The following is an 18609-nucleotide window of genomic DNA, read 5'->3' on the forward strand; positions in this document are numbered from 1 at the left end:
CAGAATATAAAACATGATGGCAGCAACTACTAACATGTGAAACTCGAACATACTAGATGTATTAATCAACATGAGCAGCAGCGAGCCGCAAACGATAAAGCATCCATCGCTAAACGGATCGAGATATGTCGCACGTACCGATCTGGTGGAGGTGGCGGTGGAGGTGTAGCGGATGATGTCGCAGCGAGTAACGTTGTTGATGACAACGTTGTTGACGACGAGGGCGACGGGTCGAAGTAGACGGCGTTGAAGACGACGGAAGGCGACCGCCCGACTTGGACGGAAGGCGACCCGTGATGAAGAACTTGAGCGGTCGCGCGGAGCGCTTCCCAAAAACCTAATTCGCCCTCTCCCGTACGGGATCGCAAGGACGAGTGGTTCCGGAGACCTGCTCTCCCGTTCGCCGATGCACGTCGGCGCGCGGGATGGAGTAGACTACGATGGCGGCGCAAGCGAGAGAGAGGTGGAAACCCTAACTCGTGTATTCGGTGTGTTTACTGCGGTGGCCGGGCAAGAGATTATATAGGCTCGGAAACCCTAGGCAACGTGGGCCACGCCCATGTCGCACGAACGTTTCGAGTCGGTTCACGGATAGCCCACGATCCGGGAGCGACCCGAACCGAGCTAAGCGTGACGCGTCCGTCTAGAACTCGTTCGTTTTCTCGAGCTGCAAAAAGTAAGGAAAGTCTCGGCTCGAGGCTCAATCCACTCACCACGCAGCGCGGCGCGCGTCGTGACGTGTCGTGTCGAGTCGAGACGAGCGAGCGAGGAGGAGGAGGAGCGCGCGTGTAGCACTCCTATTCTCACTCACTTACTAGTGGTGAAACAACCCACCTTATAAGGTGGTCTAACTTCCTCTCAACTTTCCATGTGGGACTAAACTTCCCACCTCTTGCCACTCACTAGTGAGCTGCCACCAACTTGGGCTCAAACTCACAAGGCTGCCACTATGTGGGCTTTGAGATTTATAGAGAAAACTGAAATCTAATTTGGGCCACTAAAAGTGGGCCCAATATTTCAACACTAGGATTAACCGTGGTGTAGTGCTCGGGGGCGAATACATGGGGCGCTCGTGGGGATTCGGTCCTGACGGAGCAGGACCGACGAACCGCGGCACGGGAGGCTGCCGACGATGGCCGGGAGAGCCACCAGGGCCGGAGCTAGGGTATTCGCGCGCAGGAGCCCGAGGGGTGGGGGTGACGGAGGCGGAGAATGGAAGGAGCAGATGTAGGTGCTCGCAGGCTAGCTGCCGGACCGCGTGGCGCACGACGGCCGGCGGGGGAGAATGGCGTCGCCGCGTAGAGGCGAGAGGGGGATTTGGGGGCGTAATGGGAATATGGGCCGAAGTCAAAGGGGATATCAGCAACAGCACAGCTGAATTGGGGGACTTTTGGCTGACGACATCCAAAAAACGCACCCGAAAACACCGCCTCCCCCGCCCGCAGGTTCTCTTTTCCCCAGCCATGGCGGCGCGCCACTACCCCATCCCCCTCCGCCGCTAGCCCTTCCGCGTCTCCCCACCCCTGCTCGCCCCCAACCGTGCGGCCGCCGTAGCTCGCCCCCAACCGTGCGGCCGCCGCCGCTCGCCCCCGTCGCCGGCGCCGCCTCGCGCTGCTCGACCTCCACGGCGTTGGCTCCCCGTGTTGCAAGGAACGACCTCCAAGGCCACTCTCCTCTAGCTCAGGTATTTTCTAGCCGAATTTTGAGAGCGAAAACCTTACCCTACTCGTTTCAGGCCCATCTAACACATAAACCGGCCCATCTAGCGCACGCCGCCATATAATAACCAGGCCCATCTCGCCAGGTACCCTCTGTTCCCGCGGCTCCAAGCCCTAACACAGCTCCTCCTGCTGCAGCTCGCCGCCCCCCTCGCCGGCGATGGCCGCGCCGCCGGCCCCGCAGGAAGGCGACGACGGCAGCAATAACGGCGTCGAGGTCTGCCTGTTCGACGAATCGCCGGAGGACTTCTCCACCGCGGTGCGCGCCATCTCGGAGCTCGCCGCCGGCGAGCCCGAGCCCAGTTTCCCCGACGCCGAAGTAGGGAGGCTCGCCTCCTCCATAACGTTCCTGAGGTGAAAACCCCGCTCTCCTTGCTCGCTCTACGCCGCTGCCCAATCACCGAGACAGAATTGGTAATTTTCAGTTGTACAACGGTGGAAAAAAATATTTAATGGTTGCTTCATCGGTTCAACTTTTGCACGTGCTGCCGGGCATATTTATGTGGGTACATGTATCTCGGAGTTTTGAATCGGGAATATCTCCAGTTTGGTTGCTGTGTCGTAGGAGAATTTTTTGCTACAGTTTGTGAATTTGGAGTTCATGGCATCATCATTACAAACAAACAATTCTAGCGCCATGTTCTTGTTTTGGTAGCACTTCTTTCTTGCAGTTAGTGTTAACTAGAATTCAATATTTAGTTAATGCCGTGTATTTAGAATATACTGGTTTACTTGGAGATTTTGGTGTTAGGAATTTATAGAATGGTACATTTTACTCTGTCCTTTCCTTTTTTTTTGGTTACTTAGAATCTATTCTGCTAGAGATTTTGATATGCTGTTATCTTCCCAGGGAATGGAGATTTTTCTCTTATGAGCCAAAGGGTGTTAGTTTTACTCACGGCACTAGATCAACTTCATCCAGAGATGACACACACGAGATAACCTTACCGCAGTTCTCATCTGCATCTGTTCCTCAGGCTCAGGTTAGTAAAACTGAGCATTGATTGTCGGCGCTAATTTATCAGCCTAAATTTCCTGTAGAAACATTGGAGGGCTTAAGTTTTCAGCTGATTTCTTGGATCATGTAAGTGCTAATCAATGCAGGTCACACACTTGGAAGATGGGAGGAATAATAATACAGACAGGTATTATTTCTATAATCTGGACTTCTTTCTTTAACTTTATAGAATCTACTTATTTTGTTACATAATTTCCCAAAGTAGTTAAAGACTGTAGTATTGTTGTGGAGAGGTGCATTATGATTTAGGTTCCTCAGTTCTGATTATTTGGAGTATTCAAGTTATGACGCAAGATATCCCACAGTCCTGCTTATGCTATCTATTTCTTTATGTGTTTACCATTCAAAGGTTGCTGCACATGGACTGGTTAGTAGACCAGTCCCTATTCTCTTGCTGTTGGTGGTTAAGAATATTTTCTAAAACAGTACAATAATTTCCTTGTTGTTTCACACATAACATGATCTCAAATAGACCTTTGGTCAGTACCCTTTCTACTTATATACTAACAAAATTATTTAAAATAGTCAGTGATATGGAAGTACTTCCATTGACCAATAATATGAACACATTTTGTGTTTTTGTGTATATTATCAATCAAAGTTTTTATTTTTTGACTGCACATGCTGTAAAAGTGTGACTATTTAAGAATAAGAGCAGTATTCTCTTAGTCCAGAAGTAATTGTGCACAGTGAGTTGGGTTTTGGTGCTTTTAGGTGATTTATTAGTATGAACAGTGAAGTTGCTTGATGAAAAGAGAGTTGTTCGATATGCATTCTGCACCATTGTTTTTTTCCTTCTAAATTCCACAACTGAAAGTTCAGTAGTGCCATAAACTACTCTACGTGAATACACTGCTAAATTCAACTTTTGTATTTCTACCCACTTTCACTTTTCTTTCTTACATTATCAATGTGACTGTAGAGAACCATCTTGGTTGAACTGTGATTAAATCTCTTAATTATTGCAGCTCTGATTTCATTTTGTTCGCTGGGGGAAATGTTTGGTCATTGGACTGGTGCCCGAGGTTGTGCGACAAGCCCTGTTCTTCTGTAAATTGTGAGGTTGTGATCAACTGACTGATAATCATAAACTAGTAATCCCTCTGATCATGAACTAGTACTCCCTTCGATCCACAATAAGAGTCGGGGATTTAGTACAGAGTACTAACTTTGTACTAAATCCCAACTCTTATTATGGATCGGAGGGAGTATCTCTTTTGTCGTGAGTCGTGGCTTGAAAAAAGTTTATCTATCATCTTATTATCCAATGTTTGCCATGCAAGACTATCTGGAGAAATATGTTGGTCACCGCCCAAATTTAGCAATGAGAAAATGACATTTTTTTTCAGGACATGTGGGTCCTAACTCCTAAGCCCACATGTCAGTGACATATTGATTCCTTTTACTCGACTGTGTACTTTTTGTTGGCATATAGATATATATCTAAAAAAAGCTCCAGACATCCGTTGCAGTACTTCCCTTGAGTGATCTTTGCATGGAGGTTCATTGCATTATTGCACTTATTTTTCAGTGTCTATGACTAGTCCTTTTTCTGGTTTTCAATTGCAAGAATTAACTAGATTTACAAAAAGACAAGTAGAACATATGAGTTACTTATAGCTGATCATGACCTTCTATCTGTTGCAGTATCTTGCCGTTGCTGCTCATCCTCCTGGTTCTTCTTACCATAAAATTGGTATGCCACTGATTGGCAGAGGTATTATTCAAGTTTGGTGTCTCGTAGCACCCTTTGAAGAGGCACATACTAATCAGTCAATGGCTGCGTACGCTAAGAGCAATCGTAGAGGAAGGCCTAGAAAAATACCAGAAGTGGGCAATTCCCTTGACAGTTCAGTTCCACGAAAACCAATAGGGAGACCAAGAAAGATAAAATTGACAACTACTGATGATCATGCAGAACCAAGTCTGAAAAAACCAAGAGGAAGACCAAGAAAATATCCTCTGTCAGTTGCCAAAGTGTTAGACTCAACGGATAATAGCGCAAGTCAAGATCACAGTTTTATTGACCCTCTTGTCCCTTCAGGAGTTATTCCAGGTGATTGTGCCATACCAACTGTGAAGCCTGCTGAATCAACCCCCAAAAAAGGTAGGGGTCGGCCTAGGAAAATCCCGAAGTGTTCTCCTGCCATTGAATCAAAAGATATGTCTAGAGCTCTAGTATGTATAAAACCAAAGAAAAAAAAGGGGAGGCCCCGGAAATATCCACCCGCAATCAGCAGCAAACATGTTTTGGGCACCATTCCTGAATTCAGAAGTGAAACTGCGTGCTTAGCTGTTTCAACTTGCAATTCAGGCCACAATGGCGCAGAACAAAACAGCGTGACAACTCCCAAACCAAGTGACAATGTGGCCTCAGTTGATAACTGCAAGAAGCAAATAATTTTCTACACCAGAAGGCGTGTACGGCAACCTACGAAGAAATGTGATTCAAGTGAGACTTCCTCACTGGCTTTTAGTGGTGATATACAGAAGATGGAGAGATCATCCACGTCTATCATACCTAATAATCATTTGTCTGCTGTCGAGAAGCCCATGCTACTGGGGTCATCTATAAGTAAAGATATGACCAATGCGGCTGGTTTGGCTGGATGTAAAAGTGCAGTTGTTAACTGTGAAGTCATGGAGATGAATGAGAGCGTGGCTCCCAATCAAATTGTACCTGTTCCTTTTGAAAATAGTGCCCATATCATTGATGAATTGGAAGGTACAGAAGTAGCTCCATTCAAAGAATCAAGTAAAGATAGTAATATAATTACTTGTGCAGAAAATTTGCGCTTTTCTGCAATCCCAAAAGGCATTCATCTACCAAGGGTCGTCTTGTGTTTAGCTCATAATGGCAAAGTTGCTTGGGACATCAAATGGAAGCGTCCTTCACCAGATCAGTCAGAACAGAAATCATGTTTGGGTTTTCTTGCAATACTGTTAGGAAATGGCTCACTTGAAGTGTGAGTGAATCTTCTTTCCATCACTTTTTTAATATCACCACTTCTTATGTACTTACTCATTATTTTGCACAGATGGGAAGTTCCATCTCCAAGCATGATCCAGAAAATATATTCTTCGTCTTCAATGGATGGAACCGACCCTCGCTTTCTAAAGCTGCGGCCTGTATTTAGATGTGCTAAAGTGAAGTGCGGGAACAGACAGAGGTATTCAAACTTTTTTTTTTCATTTTTCTATTAAAACTAGATGGAATTTTTTAAATTTCTGTTAAATTCGTCAGCATGAATTTTCATTTTGAAGCCATTGCCTCTTTATAATGGTAAACAGCATTCCCTTGACAGTTGATTGGTCGCCTTCTCCTCATGATATGATACTGGCAGGATGTCATGACGGAACGGTATATTTTCTGCCTGTATTAAATTATTTCTTTAGTTCAGATAAGATAGCTGTACTGTTGGGTTACAATGTGCTATTCTGAAAGTTTCATGGTTGGATTTTGATGTTCCAGGTTGCTTTATGGAAGTTCTCTACAGACTTGTCATCACAAGGTATTTTAGGGTTTGTTACCATCCCTTTTCATAGTATTTTATCACATGTGCCATTCAGATGACATGTCTAACTTGGGAACTGCTTACTTCACATGTTTAAAAAGCAATCTATTGGAATGCCTAAACTGCATATCTCTTATTTATTTCGTTTGGGTGTTATATTAACTGGCTGTTCTGGTTAATGTATAGATTCAAAACCTTTTATGTGTGTCACTGCTGAATCTGTTCCCATCAGAGCCCTCTCATGGGCACCATATGTAAGGTACTAAGTTGTATTATATTTCTGTTTCATTACAGAAGGTAAACACTGAGCTTTAAGTTCATATCATTTTGGCAGTGAGGAAAACACAAATACCTTTGTGACTGCTGGAGAGGATGGGCTAAGATTCTGGGATTTAAGGTAGCATGAACTCTACTAGGAACTGGGATCAGTAACTTAAATCTTTGTTGCGGAGAAAATTTCTCTTTGCCACGCCATTTATGATATTGCGCATACGTAGCCGTAGTGAGGCTTATCTCGATAGTCGATACAACTTCTTACTCCATCATTTTGGTTAATATTTCACTCAAGAATTCCACTTAATGGAGTTATCATTTTTTTCCAAACAAATTGACTGCACTTGCAGTTTGAGAACCATGCATCTTTTTTGCTAGGATTATGGATTTACAACCTTTTCTGCTATGATTTTTTTTTGGGTCAATAAATATCATTTTTGCTATGATAAATTTTGGGTCAATAAACAAAGGTGTGTTTAATCTGTTGAATCTTTTATTCTCACATGAACAAATATAGCCTGTTTTTCAAGGGAAAACCTTGCTTTTTACGTGCCAAAGTCCACGGCTGTCATCAAGTTTTATAAAAAAATTGAGGTGAAAATTAGTAACCGAGGTGCACCGGCTACTCTTGAAGAGCACAAATTTCCTTGCACTAGCACAACCCTAGTTGAGTAGGTATTGTCAGTAAACAATAATATGATTATGGATTTACAACCTTTTTTGGGTGCAATATTTAAATACTGATATGCATTTCATAAAAATTGTTTGTTGTAGAGATCCATACCGTCCTCTGTGGGAACTAAGTACTGCCCCAAGGGCTGTTGTAAGTCTTCATTGGTTGAAGGATGCAAGGTAATATTTCGTTCCATCTGTAGCAACTAAATGTCATTTTATTTGTAGTAACAAGTCCCATTCCCCCATAGTAAATTAATCCTGCAGACACTAATGTTACTCAGCTTCCTACACTACTAGTTAGTATTGCACACATGTCTTACTTAACATAATCATGTATCGACTAATGCAAAAAATAATGTTATTGGTGATATTAAAACTTTCCCTTACTCAATTTTGAAGCTAATATTAACCCTGTACACACGATAGCAAATATCCGCGGGGCCTTACAGAAGCATGTCAACAAATCTAATCATTCCGAGGCAATCAAATATCATCAATCAAATACATAGGTAGGTTTTGATTTTCAATAAAAGAAAGAACTGGACAAAGAAGCATGAATACAATCACACCTAAAGTATTGAGCCGGCAAATGAAGAGGCACTACGAAAATTTACAAGGTGTCTACAGATTTTCATCATATCCACTGTCACCAGTCCGGACTTTGTTTACCTCCTCTTGCTTTACCTTTCCACCAGTGACCAAAATTGTTGTCCGCGGTGAGAGCATTGTCCAGGAACTGAGCACTCTCTGACCAGCATGCATCCTAGAAGCTTGAAGCAAATAGGGCAGTCCTGCTTGGTGAACCTCAGGTGGTGACCTTGTCACTGTCATTAGTCATCCACGCCGGCACCAGGAGACATATAAAGACAATAAACCAGAAAATTTATAAAATCAAAGACACTCGTTATCATGAAGTCATTCTTTGTTCCGAAATAACAAGCCTATAATGTATAATCACAACGGATCTACATAGGCACATATTGGAAAACAAAAAGCTTCACATGATAGGTCTCTATTATTTTTAGGTGACCACATATCTCCTTTACTCTGGTATTAGAGCAGAAAACATGCTTTAACATCTTAACCACGGTTATGTAAAACAAATTGTTGAGAGTATTCTGTCGAGTGCAATCAAATAGGCTGTTCAGTTGATTTTTAATTGAAAAAATCATCGCCTATACAATTTTTGCCAGTAAGCAGGATATATTCTTAAGCTAGATTAGAGACCCCAATGTTCTGTAACCCTTTAATGGTTAACGACTTTATATTATACGAAAGAACATTAGCAGTACACATATGGTCTATTGGTCAATATGAAAGAATATATATGCTACGGGAGAGATGTAGAAATGAAGAGAGAGCAGGTATTTCTGGGTTCTACCTTTTTGAGTGGGTGGGGATGAGTATGGTATTTATATTCCCTTAAAAAAATGGCATTTACTGCAAATAACCAGTTGATACAGTAAATATTTCATGCCCATATGCAGTGGACTCAATTCCAATCTGCTAAATGTAACTTCAAGAACATTGAAATTGTAGAACTATACTGCTAAATCGGAAAGCCCAAGATGTGAAAACTATAGGATAAAATCTCATGTTTATAGCGGTGGACACATTTCAGGCATTGATGGCTCAAGTATCACGTATGAGCACATATTACATGCTCTGGAGAATACTTTGAAGAGCTTTTACAAAAACAATAGTAGAATATTGTGAAGCAATAATTCAAATTTGGTGCTACCACTACCAATACAAGTTTTACGCTGGCTGGTAATAATTCCTTAAACATGCAGAACTGACATAATATTTGGATGGTCAAAACGTACATCTTTTTGCATATTTAAAAATCAAACATCTGGGGACAATTATTTATAGAGGGACCATTGCTGAATAGAGACATGGATGGAGGACTATCTTGTTTCATATACCTTCCGTCCTGATCCCATTGACCAATATGTTAAGCAGCTGCAAAAACATATGAGACATTCGGGCATACCTACTTCAACCACTATGTTGTTTATGTTCAGTAGTTGTGGGATTGGCAGCCCATCTGCCGAGTTGCTCAGTAGTTCTGTAAAAAGAACACGATCCTCTGATTAAAATGAAGATGCATTTGGTACATTTTTCATCTGCGAGGAGCGTCATTTGAATATGTTCCATTTTGTATTAAAATAAAAGGTGTTCACATAACATAAAACCTGAATATTTTCCATCAGCAAGGTCTGGCGGACGTCTGCTCGGCAGAACATTATCCATCAGTTTGGACTGATGGGTGAATTGGTTAGGAGCATACAACCTGCAACTAGAGGTTCAGGGCTCAAAACCTAATTAAACGTCATACTCCCTCCATCACGTTTTAGTTGTCGGACGGGCTGTACAACATCTTACAAAAAAAACCCTTAGAATTACAATTCTTCCCTAATCAGGTCCTTTACTCTGAAATCAAAGAAAGCATCTGTCTCCGGCAGTTCCCGGCCGTCCGCCATCCCCGCTGCCGTACGCCTCCGCAGTACCCTTGTCGTTCGCAGCTCCCTCCGCTCGACTAGGAGCTCTGATTCCTCTTCGTCTCCTTGGATACCTCAAGATCGCAGCAGTCTAGTCCCGATCGATGGCAGATCCTGGCCGTGAGCATGACCATCCCCCTACCGCCGGCCTTGATCTCCCGGCCGAGCGCGCACCACCACCCTGCTTCCAGATCTGGACGCGAGCGCCACCAATCTCCCTGCCGCCGGCTCTTGACCCAAGGGCACCATCTCCGGTCTCCCTGCTGTCGGCTCCTGTGGCCAGCGCGGAGGAGCAGAATCGTCGGAGCAGGCTCGTGCTCGCGCCCTTGTGCCCTCGCGCTGATGGCGTCCTACTGCCCTCGCGCTGCCGGCCTCCCGCTAACCTTGTGCCGGAGGCCCTGCTCTTCCCTTCCGCTCCATCTTCCCCTGCTGCAAGCTGTTGTATTCTCTTCAGCTGGTAGGTCCTACAATCTGTAGATGGAGCACTATTCAGCACTCGATCTGTTTTGTCAGTTACAGGAAACCAGTAGAATGAGGAATTTAGCTAGCCAAGTAACATCACTTCAGCAAGATTACAGGAAAGCTTGAGGCTTAAGACTTCCGAATATTCAACTGTCAAGCAGCAGATGACAATGCCATTTTGTTCTAAGAAGTTTTTTTTTTTGGATAAAGAATTTCTAAGAAGTTGCAACCACATGATAGCTTCTGAAGCACTAATTGGGCTTTACGGTAAGAGAGACCTAATTGACGTAATTTGAAGCCATGTTTTCCAATCAAATTTCAGAAACAAATGTAATGAACTGCAGGCAATTCAGAGGAGCATACCGAGATCTTAACGGTGATGCCGGAGAGCCTGAACTATGTTGGTCATTTGGCTAATCAAGTTGGTGAGATTAGTAGAGTATTAAAATGATGCACTACTGACAAAATTTTAACCTGATACTGCTTATTCTCTGTATTTGACCTGATACTGATTATTTGGCTAGTCTTCCTGCTACCATGAAACTTTACATGCTTCTCGGGCTATATGACCTGATACTAGAAAGCAATATTAAACAAGCAAATGGCTTGATCTGGAATTAGCGGGATCAGTTTCAGAAATGTGTGAATTTGTTTTACAAATACTGACAGTGCAAGCAAGAACCAATCACACAATGTTGCCGATAGGCACATACACGAGGTGGTACCTTCTTCGCTGCAGTCTGCTCGAAGATGTTGTCCATCTGCCGGTAGTACAACATGATGCGATCAAATGCTCTTCTTTATCATATGGACTTACGTTAGTCTTTCCAGCCCACACCATAAAAGAAGTCTATCATAGTTTGCTGGAAATACTAACACATGCCATTAGATAAAATTAGTGCAAAAATGATAAGGAAAAAGCATAAGAGAAATATTTTGTGCTCATAGTTGAATTGTAGATTGTTAACTTTTTACAGAAACTAAAATGCATAGGCTTCCATCAAGTCTTATATGGAGACAAAATGTCCAGTCAAGTCTTATAGGTTTCCAAGAAGAACAAAGGGTTAGGACCTAGGAGCGACAACATTGGAGAGTTAATTATCGAGATATTTTCTCTCAACTCAACGGTTCACAATCAATCTGTTTCTAATAGCTCTTAGTTTCATACGAACAGAGGGAAAAGTGTTTAATTCGTCTAGCTAAATGGGTACTGTCCACCACAAAATTCAGAGTTGACAACTGAAAATTTCAGCTCCAAATGTATAAAAAAATCACAACTGAAGATTCAGTAGTTTCTGAGTTGGTGCTGTAAGGTCTCAAGCAAATCAAGTTCTTTAAGCTGACAACATCAGTAGTTTCCTGAAACTTAGCATGACGATATACAGACATTTCCTGAAACTTAACATGACAATATACAGACATTTCCTGAAACTTAGCATATACAGCTGCTGTAAATTCTTTATTTGTACTCCTTTTGGTTAGAGCATCACATATATTGTACTGCATTTGTTTAGACCATGACATACACTGCACTTTTTTAGAGCATGACATACATCGCATTTAGTTGACATGAGTAGCATGAATATCTTTGTAGGATATGGACAAGAAAATCCAGACATGGGGTTGAGGACACTAGTAAAACTGTATTGAAGAATCCAGACATCATGGCCTGTTTAGTTTCTTGCCCCAATCTAAAATTATACTGGTAACAAACAGCTCTGTTTATGAAATTATACTGGTTTCCAGGGAGTATTTTGGTTCTACTTTTAGGAGATCAACCATGCTGCTTTTAGGTGTCTGGCACGTTATCTATCAACATTAACCGCTACGTAACTACTCCAGAGCTATAACCTCAACATCAGTAATATTCTCAAAGTGTAGTAGACAGACTATTAGACCTCTTACTCTTATTACTTCAGAAACCAGAAAACGAAAAGCATTGATGGTAGCACATTAGGATGGTGTCTGTTGATCTACTCCAGAAAAGACCCTTTGGTTATGATTATGACTGCATCCTCAATTACAGAAAAGGCACTTTGAGTTTTTCCTAATTACTCCTGGTTATTTAGGCTACCCCTCAAACATAAGCTTTTCGACAAATGTACTCCACTAGTACCAGTAGAACAATCCAACTTTTTCCCATCTACTGTACTGTAGAATAACAATGACAATTCAGGTTGGACTGTTCTACTGTAGTATAGCAAACACATTTCAGGTTCCAGGAGTACTGCACTTTCATCAGAACCAGAAACCCATATGCTCAGTTAGCTGTTCCTCCTGGTCAGCAACAGCCCGTTGGAAAGGATGATGAGGCTTAGGTGTAGTCACTATCTTCCAGCTTTCAGTTAGCACGATCCGTTCTTTGAGTTTAGTTTTTCTTCACTAGAGAAACTTCACATCTTTAGTTTTCTTCATTATCTTTCTCAACTCTGAATGCAACCCATCAGGTCTGCTCAGCGACAAGGCTATGAGTAATCCCATCATGGATTTAGTTTTGTCATTTGGTTTGTTTAGTTTCTGAATGCAAGCATACCTTCTTTAGGTAACGATTCTCAGTGGCCTTCCTCTCGTTTAGGAGCTCCTTCCCATCGACTATCTGCACACAAAGTTCAGTTACAGTTCAGAGCATGGACCATGGTAAACGAGAGAGTGTGCCGTCTCCAGTTGCGCATGATACAGTCGGTTAGTTTGGGATGGAGAGCGGGTACCTCGGCGATGCAGGTGCCGCCGCAGTTCATCAGCTTCCCCTGCAGCACACATATGGAGAAACATTGTAGCCGATAGTGGTAGAGGAAAATTAATTTGGAGATAAGGTGCGAGAGGCTTACGTATGCCGCGTACATCTCTAGCTTGTTCTCGAGCATGATGTCCCAGATGAGCTTGTTGCCGCTGACCGACGTCTCCCTCACCCTGTCCACCGGGTACGACCCGTCGGCGCCCGGCTTCGACTGCACAGACCACACAAATCAGCGATTCATACAGAAGAAGCAAGAAAGACCACCCTTGCGGTGCCAAGGGACTACCTGAGAAGATGAACTGACCGCGAGGAACTCGAGCTCAATTTGGGGCTGGGGTGGTGCGCCGGGAGACAAGTCGAGCGAGCCGCTGGAGCATCTGATGGCGGAACGCGAGGGCTGATGGCGACTGCTAGTACGTGTGGAGGCAGTGCTCGGCTGCTCGCGGTGGAGAGGGGATGGGGAAGACGGAAAAGAGCGCAGCGGAGCAACGCTAACTTCTGAGCAAAATAGCCATTTTTACCATGGCCTCGGGCGGATCCAACAACACCACCAAATGGACCTCCGCCGGGTCACCACCAGCAACACCACCGAGATTGGATCTCCCGCGAGCAACCACCTCGACTTGAGCTCCGCCGTGCTGCCACCACCGCCAACGCGAGAGATCCGGTGAAAAAATCCCCACTTTTAGCATGAAATCGATGGGCACGAGAGGAAGAGGGCGCCGCGCCGCGAGAGAAGGAGAGAGCGCCCGCGACGCTACAAAAGGAGGGTGGCGACGTCGCGCACCAGCAGAGAGCATGGGGCGGAGCCGCGGAGGGGGGGCGGCGTTGGGAGACGGTCGCCGACGACGAGAATGAGGGCGAGCAAGAGAAGGAGAGAGCGCCCGCGACACTACAGAAGGAGGGTGGCGACGTCGCGCGCCAGGAGAGAGCATGGGGCGGAGCCGCGGAGGGGGAGTGGCGTCGGGAGGCGGTCGCCGACGACGAGAATGAGGGCGAGCAAGAGAACGCGAGCAAGTCGTCAAGGGGTTTTCGCAAAATGTATGGTCCGACACCTAATACGTGACGGAGGGAGTAGATTAATTACCATTGTTGAATTATATTGCATGCCCTTCTCCATCAGTTCAGATAGATGGGTGAATTGGTTAGGTGCACACAACTTGAAACTAGAGGTCCAGGGTTCAAAACCCAATTAACGCAAGCGTGCGTTTGGTTGGTGATTTAAAGAGGGATGGGATGGGATGGTCCCTCTTTTGCTTATGTTTGGTTGTAACTCATATGGATGGTACCATCCACTGGTAGGGAATATTCCCTAAAAAAGGTGGATCAAGTGATCCGGCAAAATCGGCCGAACCTCCTCATCCACGTTTTGCTAATCCGTGGACCACCGACTAATCTTCCCTGTCGCTCGTATTTCCCTGCCGCTCGTTCCCGTTGCCGGCCACTTCTCTCCGCCGCCGCATCTTCCCTGTCACCGGTGCCACCACATCTTCCCGCCGGCCGCCGGCCCCAACGTCTGCGCTCCCCTCCTCAAGCTTCCCACCTGCACTCGCCTTGATCCCGGCCGGCGGCTCGAGTAGGTCGAGAGCAGCGAGCTCACTCGCCGGATTCCCCATGACCACGCGGATATGTGCTTTCTCCAAGACCCGCAGCAACCACCGGTCCAAGATCTCGTCGGGCCCTTGGTCGTCATGGCCGCATCGGACGGGAGTGGGGTGTGGGCGCAGAGGCCGGCGCAGCCAAGGCCGGCGTCATGCTAGCCAGGGTTCGCGGCGATTCAACCCTGGGCGGGGCAGCCTGGGCCATGTGCGAGCGCAGCCGGGCTGGGCACGGCCAGGCGGCGGCTGCGCACGGTCGGGCGACGGCGGCTGCGCACGGTCGGGCGACGGCGGGTGCGCACGGCCCGGCGGCGGTGGTTGCGCACGGCCCGGCGGCGGCTCGTTGGTATGAAGGAGCAGCATCGTCGGTGCGTGAGCTCGACAGACGGCTCATGAAGATGAAGTTTTTTTTGGCTAATTGCAATTGGACGGCTGTTAATCAATTGTTATTAGTATCCTAACATAAATACACTTCATCCCATCCCACTCAGATCTTCAAACCAAACAGAATATGGGATCACCTAATATGGACCATCCCATCCCCAAAAAATCTGGATGATCCATCCCATCCCTCTCAAGTCACCAACCAAACGCACGCCAAGTCAACATGGGCGGTGGAAGGGTGGAGGGCCGCAATTATTTATTCCGCTAATTGGGTTTTGAAGATCGATGAAGGCCGCACATATTTTTATTAAATACTGCATTGGCCGGCTCTTGAACTTGAGACCTCTTGGCTCTGATACCATACTGAAATATTTTTATTAAATAATGCGTTCGTCGGGTCTTGAACTTCAGACCTCTTGGCGCTGATACCATATTTAACTGGATGGATCGACCAATTCACCCGAATGTCTAAACTGATGAGAAAGGCGGGCAATATATTTCAGCAACCATTATGCCTGTGTTTTACCTTGGCAGAGGAAGTAAATTGGGGTCTAGTCCCTTTCATTTTGTCAAAACTGTTATGGTTTAAAGTGGTAGGATGGTAGTTTCCACTTTCTATATAAACCCAATCCAAGACCTATCCTTTGGCTTGCCCTAAACAAAACATGCAGGATTCATGTGGCTTGCAATGTTTGGTGAGAATTAACATTGAAGAATGGCTAAATATAACTTGCTTATCCAACATGATATTCTATCTGTTTTATTTTGTATTTTGTAGCCTGTCTTCTCTCTCGATCTCTCTCACGAACTAGTGCAAAACAGAGAGGAGACAAAGACAGGGTTTTGGTGCTGTGTACTACCTACAGCTTTTGTCTTTCTTTCTCCTTTTATTCAGCAAAGCAACGATCGTGCCTGCTCACACGATGCTCACAACGGACTTGCCATCCCACGACCGAGCAACTGGGTTTACAACGCAAGGATCAGATAAAAAACGAACGACCACTTCCTAGCCAATTTGTTCCTAGCAAAAAGCTGAAACTCTAACTGAAAACTAGACTGACGGAAATCGACACTGCTAACTGAATTTGACACTTATTGACTGACATGCTAGATTAACCAACATGTTTGTCCATGATTACGTCTACTGTTTTTATCTGCCGGTTATATATATATATATTTCCTGTCCACTAGTTTAATGATGTTAAGCTTGACCAGCAATCTTCTTTCACATGGTTCTATGTTAACTGTTACTACCTTTCATGTTCAGAGGTATTGTCATCTCATTGGAAGATGGCACATTGAAGTTTCTCAGTTTATCCAGAATTGCCAATGATGTTCCAGTCACCGGAAGGCCATTCGCTGGGACTAAAACTCAAGGCGTTTCTACTTACCAGTTGTCAAAACATTTGATATGGAATGTCCATGTCTCAGAAACCACTGGTACTTTTTCCAGAACCATGCCTAATCATAGTCAATATCCGCCCTGAGCACTATGAGTTACAAGTTTCTGATAAGAAGTCCTGGGTTGTACCCTGTTTTTTTTAAAAAAAAATAGAGAAACTATTTAGAATCTGGAAGCACAATATGGAGGTCCTCACACACTTTGTAAATAAATGAATATAAAGATTTATGCTATTTACCGTATATACTAATAATTGAATAGTTTATTTAATAATTGAATAGTTTATTATTTTAGTAATATTCACCTTTGATAAGATTCATTTTTGAACACTTGATTATCTTTTTATTGCTATTTTAGTATTTAGTAATATTCTCGTACATCTTGGACACTTGATATTAATGTTTTTTTAATAAATCTCTATATAGAAGAGAGAATTAGTAGTTTGTCGTAAAATATCAAACTTAAGCACATAAAATAGCTATGATCCTTAAATTTGCAAATATTTGCCTATATACAGGTTATGCAGCTTATTGCGGGGCAGATGGTACTGCTGTGCGCTTCCAGGTAGACTCACTAGCCTGTAGTCAATAACCAAGATCATTGTCTATTCGTGCTTGTCATTCAGAATCTCTGTGCCACGCTAAACAAGTATTGCACATTTGTAGCTTACTTCGAGATTCTGGGAGAAGGAACCTGGGAGGAACCGTGTACCTTATTTCCTTTGTGGTTCATTAGCAGAAGAGGGAACCATCATTAAAATTGGTGGTGTGTTGCAACACTCTCCTTTACCAAATGTTCCTCTGGTTGCAAAGAAGGGTCCAAAAGCGCAAGATATACAAAAAGAGAAGCTACAAACTATCACCAACTCAGGTAAAACTCTCTCCATTTTGTTGGAACTTGCAGCATTGGCTTAGTGCCTGACATGCCCGCTCAACCACCCTGCAGAATACGTAGATCCAGAACTCAGAGAGGGCCAACAAGAAAGTAAAGCGTTGGTTTTAGTTGATCCTCAAATACAAGAAAGTGGTGGCATATGCAACGGCACAGTTGATGAATGCCCTGAGGTCTTCCCTCCCAAATCTGTAGCGCTGCATCGATTAAGATGGAACATGAATAAAGGTAGTGAGAAATGGTTATGCTACGGAGGTGCCTCAGGCATTATTCGATGCCAGCGGATCTAATAGGCAATCATAAGTGGGGAATTTTCTCCACGAGCCTGGAGAATCCCGTAGGTATCCACCACCTACACAATAAGCTCTTGTGGCATCTGCTGTTACTTGCAGCAATATACTGATTCTTTTCTCCTGAAACTGGTTGCTGGAGTGCTGGTGTTCTCTCCTCAGTGATGCCTGAACAACTCAAGTTCAGACAATTTGAGCTACAGGATCCTGCACATTATCAGCTCAGCAACTCAATAAGGAGCATTAGTCTGTAATAGGTGTATGTTGGGGCTAGCCCCAACTTTTCTCAATCTGGTGTGGTTATAGCTGACTGATTCTTTCATCTTTTTTACCCTCTAAGGCTGTAACAGATGTACATGTATATTGTTGATGCAGTCAAACAAACTGAATAATGTCGCACCAATTGTAATATGGACAAACAGAACAAATGTTGATTGAAATATGCAACAGAAGAATAATAGAAACCATGAGCCATTGCTCTTGGTCTGAAAGCTGCAAGCCATGTTGCCTCGTTGATTCATTGTTTGCATCATGATTTTGAAATTCTTACTGAGGAGCTTTTTAGAACACCACTTTGGCAACCCTGTTTCTGCTAGTTTGACATATGTCTGATATAAAATAATAATAGCAATGAGGTTGTGCACTTCACTGTTGTTCCCCTCAGGAGTTTCAGCATCAGGCAGGCGATGCTTTAGCATGAACCAAGGAGAATTGGCAAATGGGGCAGCAAGGTCATCCCTTGGTGAGGTTGTCTGCAGTTTGAGCCCAAGCAAAGAAGCGTCATTTGAGGGGACGAACTTTTTTTTTTTAAAATGTGTTGTGTATTAATCAGAAAACATTGTTTGAATTACAATCATCCAAGGCTGCTTTCGACACGCAGGTCGGCACCGCACCTTGTAACACTCCACGACACAACACATTACGACTAAGTTGGCATAAACCATGAGCAACGTTATTTGAGGGGGCGAAGTTATTCCACATAATAAAGCAGAAATCAAGTGCAATTTGCCCAACAAAATGCGAACTATACATTGCAGAGAACTCCCCATTAGCAATCCAGCGCCCAAGTTAAACTGCCAGGAGGAGTCAGATCAAGCTGAAAGGAGTGAACCTTTTTTCCACATCTAAATGAATTCCTGCGG

The 18609-nt window shown here is 44.2% G+C and overlaps 1 protein-coding gene across 1 annotated transcript; it reads left to right on the plus strand.

Moving 5' to 3' along the window:
• Positions 1-1878: 1878 nt before the first annotated feature.
• LOC124667940 lies at positions 1879-17467 on the plus strand. Its single transcript, XM_047205163.1, has 15 exons — positions 1879-2072; positions 2569-2701; positions 2823-2863; positions 3705-3798; positions 4384-5702; positions 5775-5906; positions 6028-6097; positions 6209-6248; positions 6438-6510; positions 6586-6648; positions 7299-7376; positions 16152-16324; positions 16804-16850; positions 16952-17156; positions 17232-17467. Exons 1-15 carry the CDS (start codon positions 1879-1881, stop codon positions 17465-17467), a joined length of 2898 nt encoding a protein of 965 aa, XP_047061119.1.
• The last annotated feature ends 1142 nt before the right edge of the window (positions 17468-18609 follow it).

The sequence above is a fragment of the Lolium rigidum genome, chromosome 6, assembly GCF_022539505.1.
Source record: "Lolium rigidum isolate FL_2022 chromosome 6, APGP_CSIRO_Lrig_0.1, whole genome shotgun sequence".
In the NCBI taxonomy this organism is placed as follows: domain Eukaryota; kingdom Viridiplantae; phylum Streptophyta; class Magnoliopsida; order Poales; family Poaceae; genus Lolium; species Lolium rigidum.

Bases quoted from the DNA above. Each gene is read 5' to 3' on its own strand.
- LOC124667940 (XM_047205163.1), top strand. From the start codon at position 1,879: ATGGCCGCGCCGCCGGCCCCGCAGGAAGGCGACGACGGCAGCAATAAC. The intron at 5,907-6,027 runs GTATTCAAACTT...AATGGTAAACAG, and splicing joins AAGTGCGGGAACAGACAGAG to CATTCCCTTGACAGTTGATT. The intron at 6,098-6,208 runs GTATATTTTCTG...TTGATGTTCCAG, and splicing joins CAGGATGTCATGACGGAACG to GTTGCTTTATGGAAGTTCTC.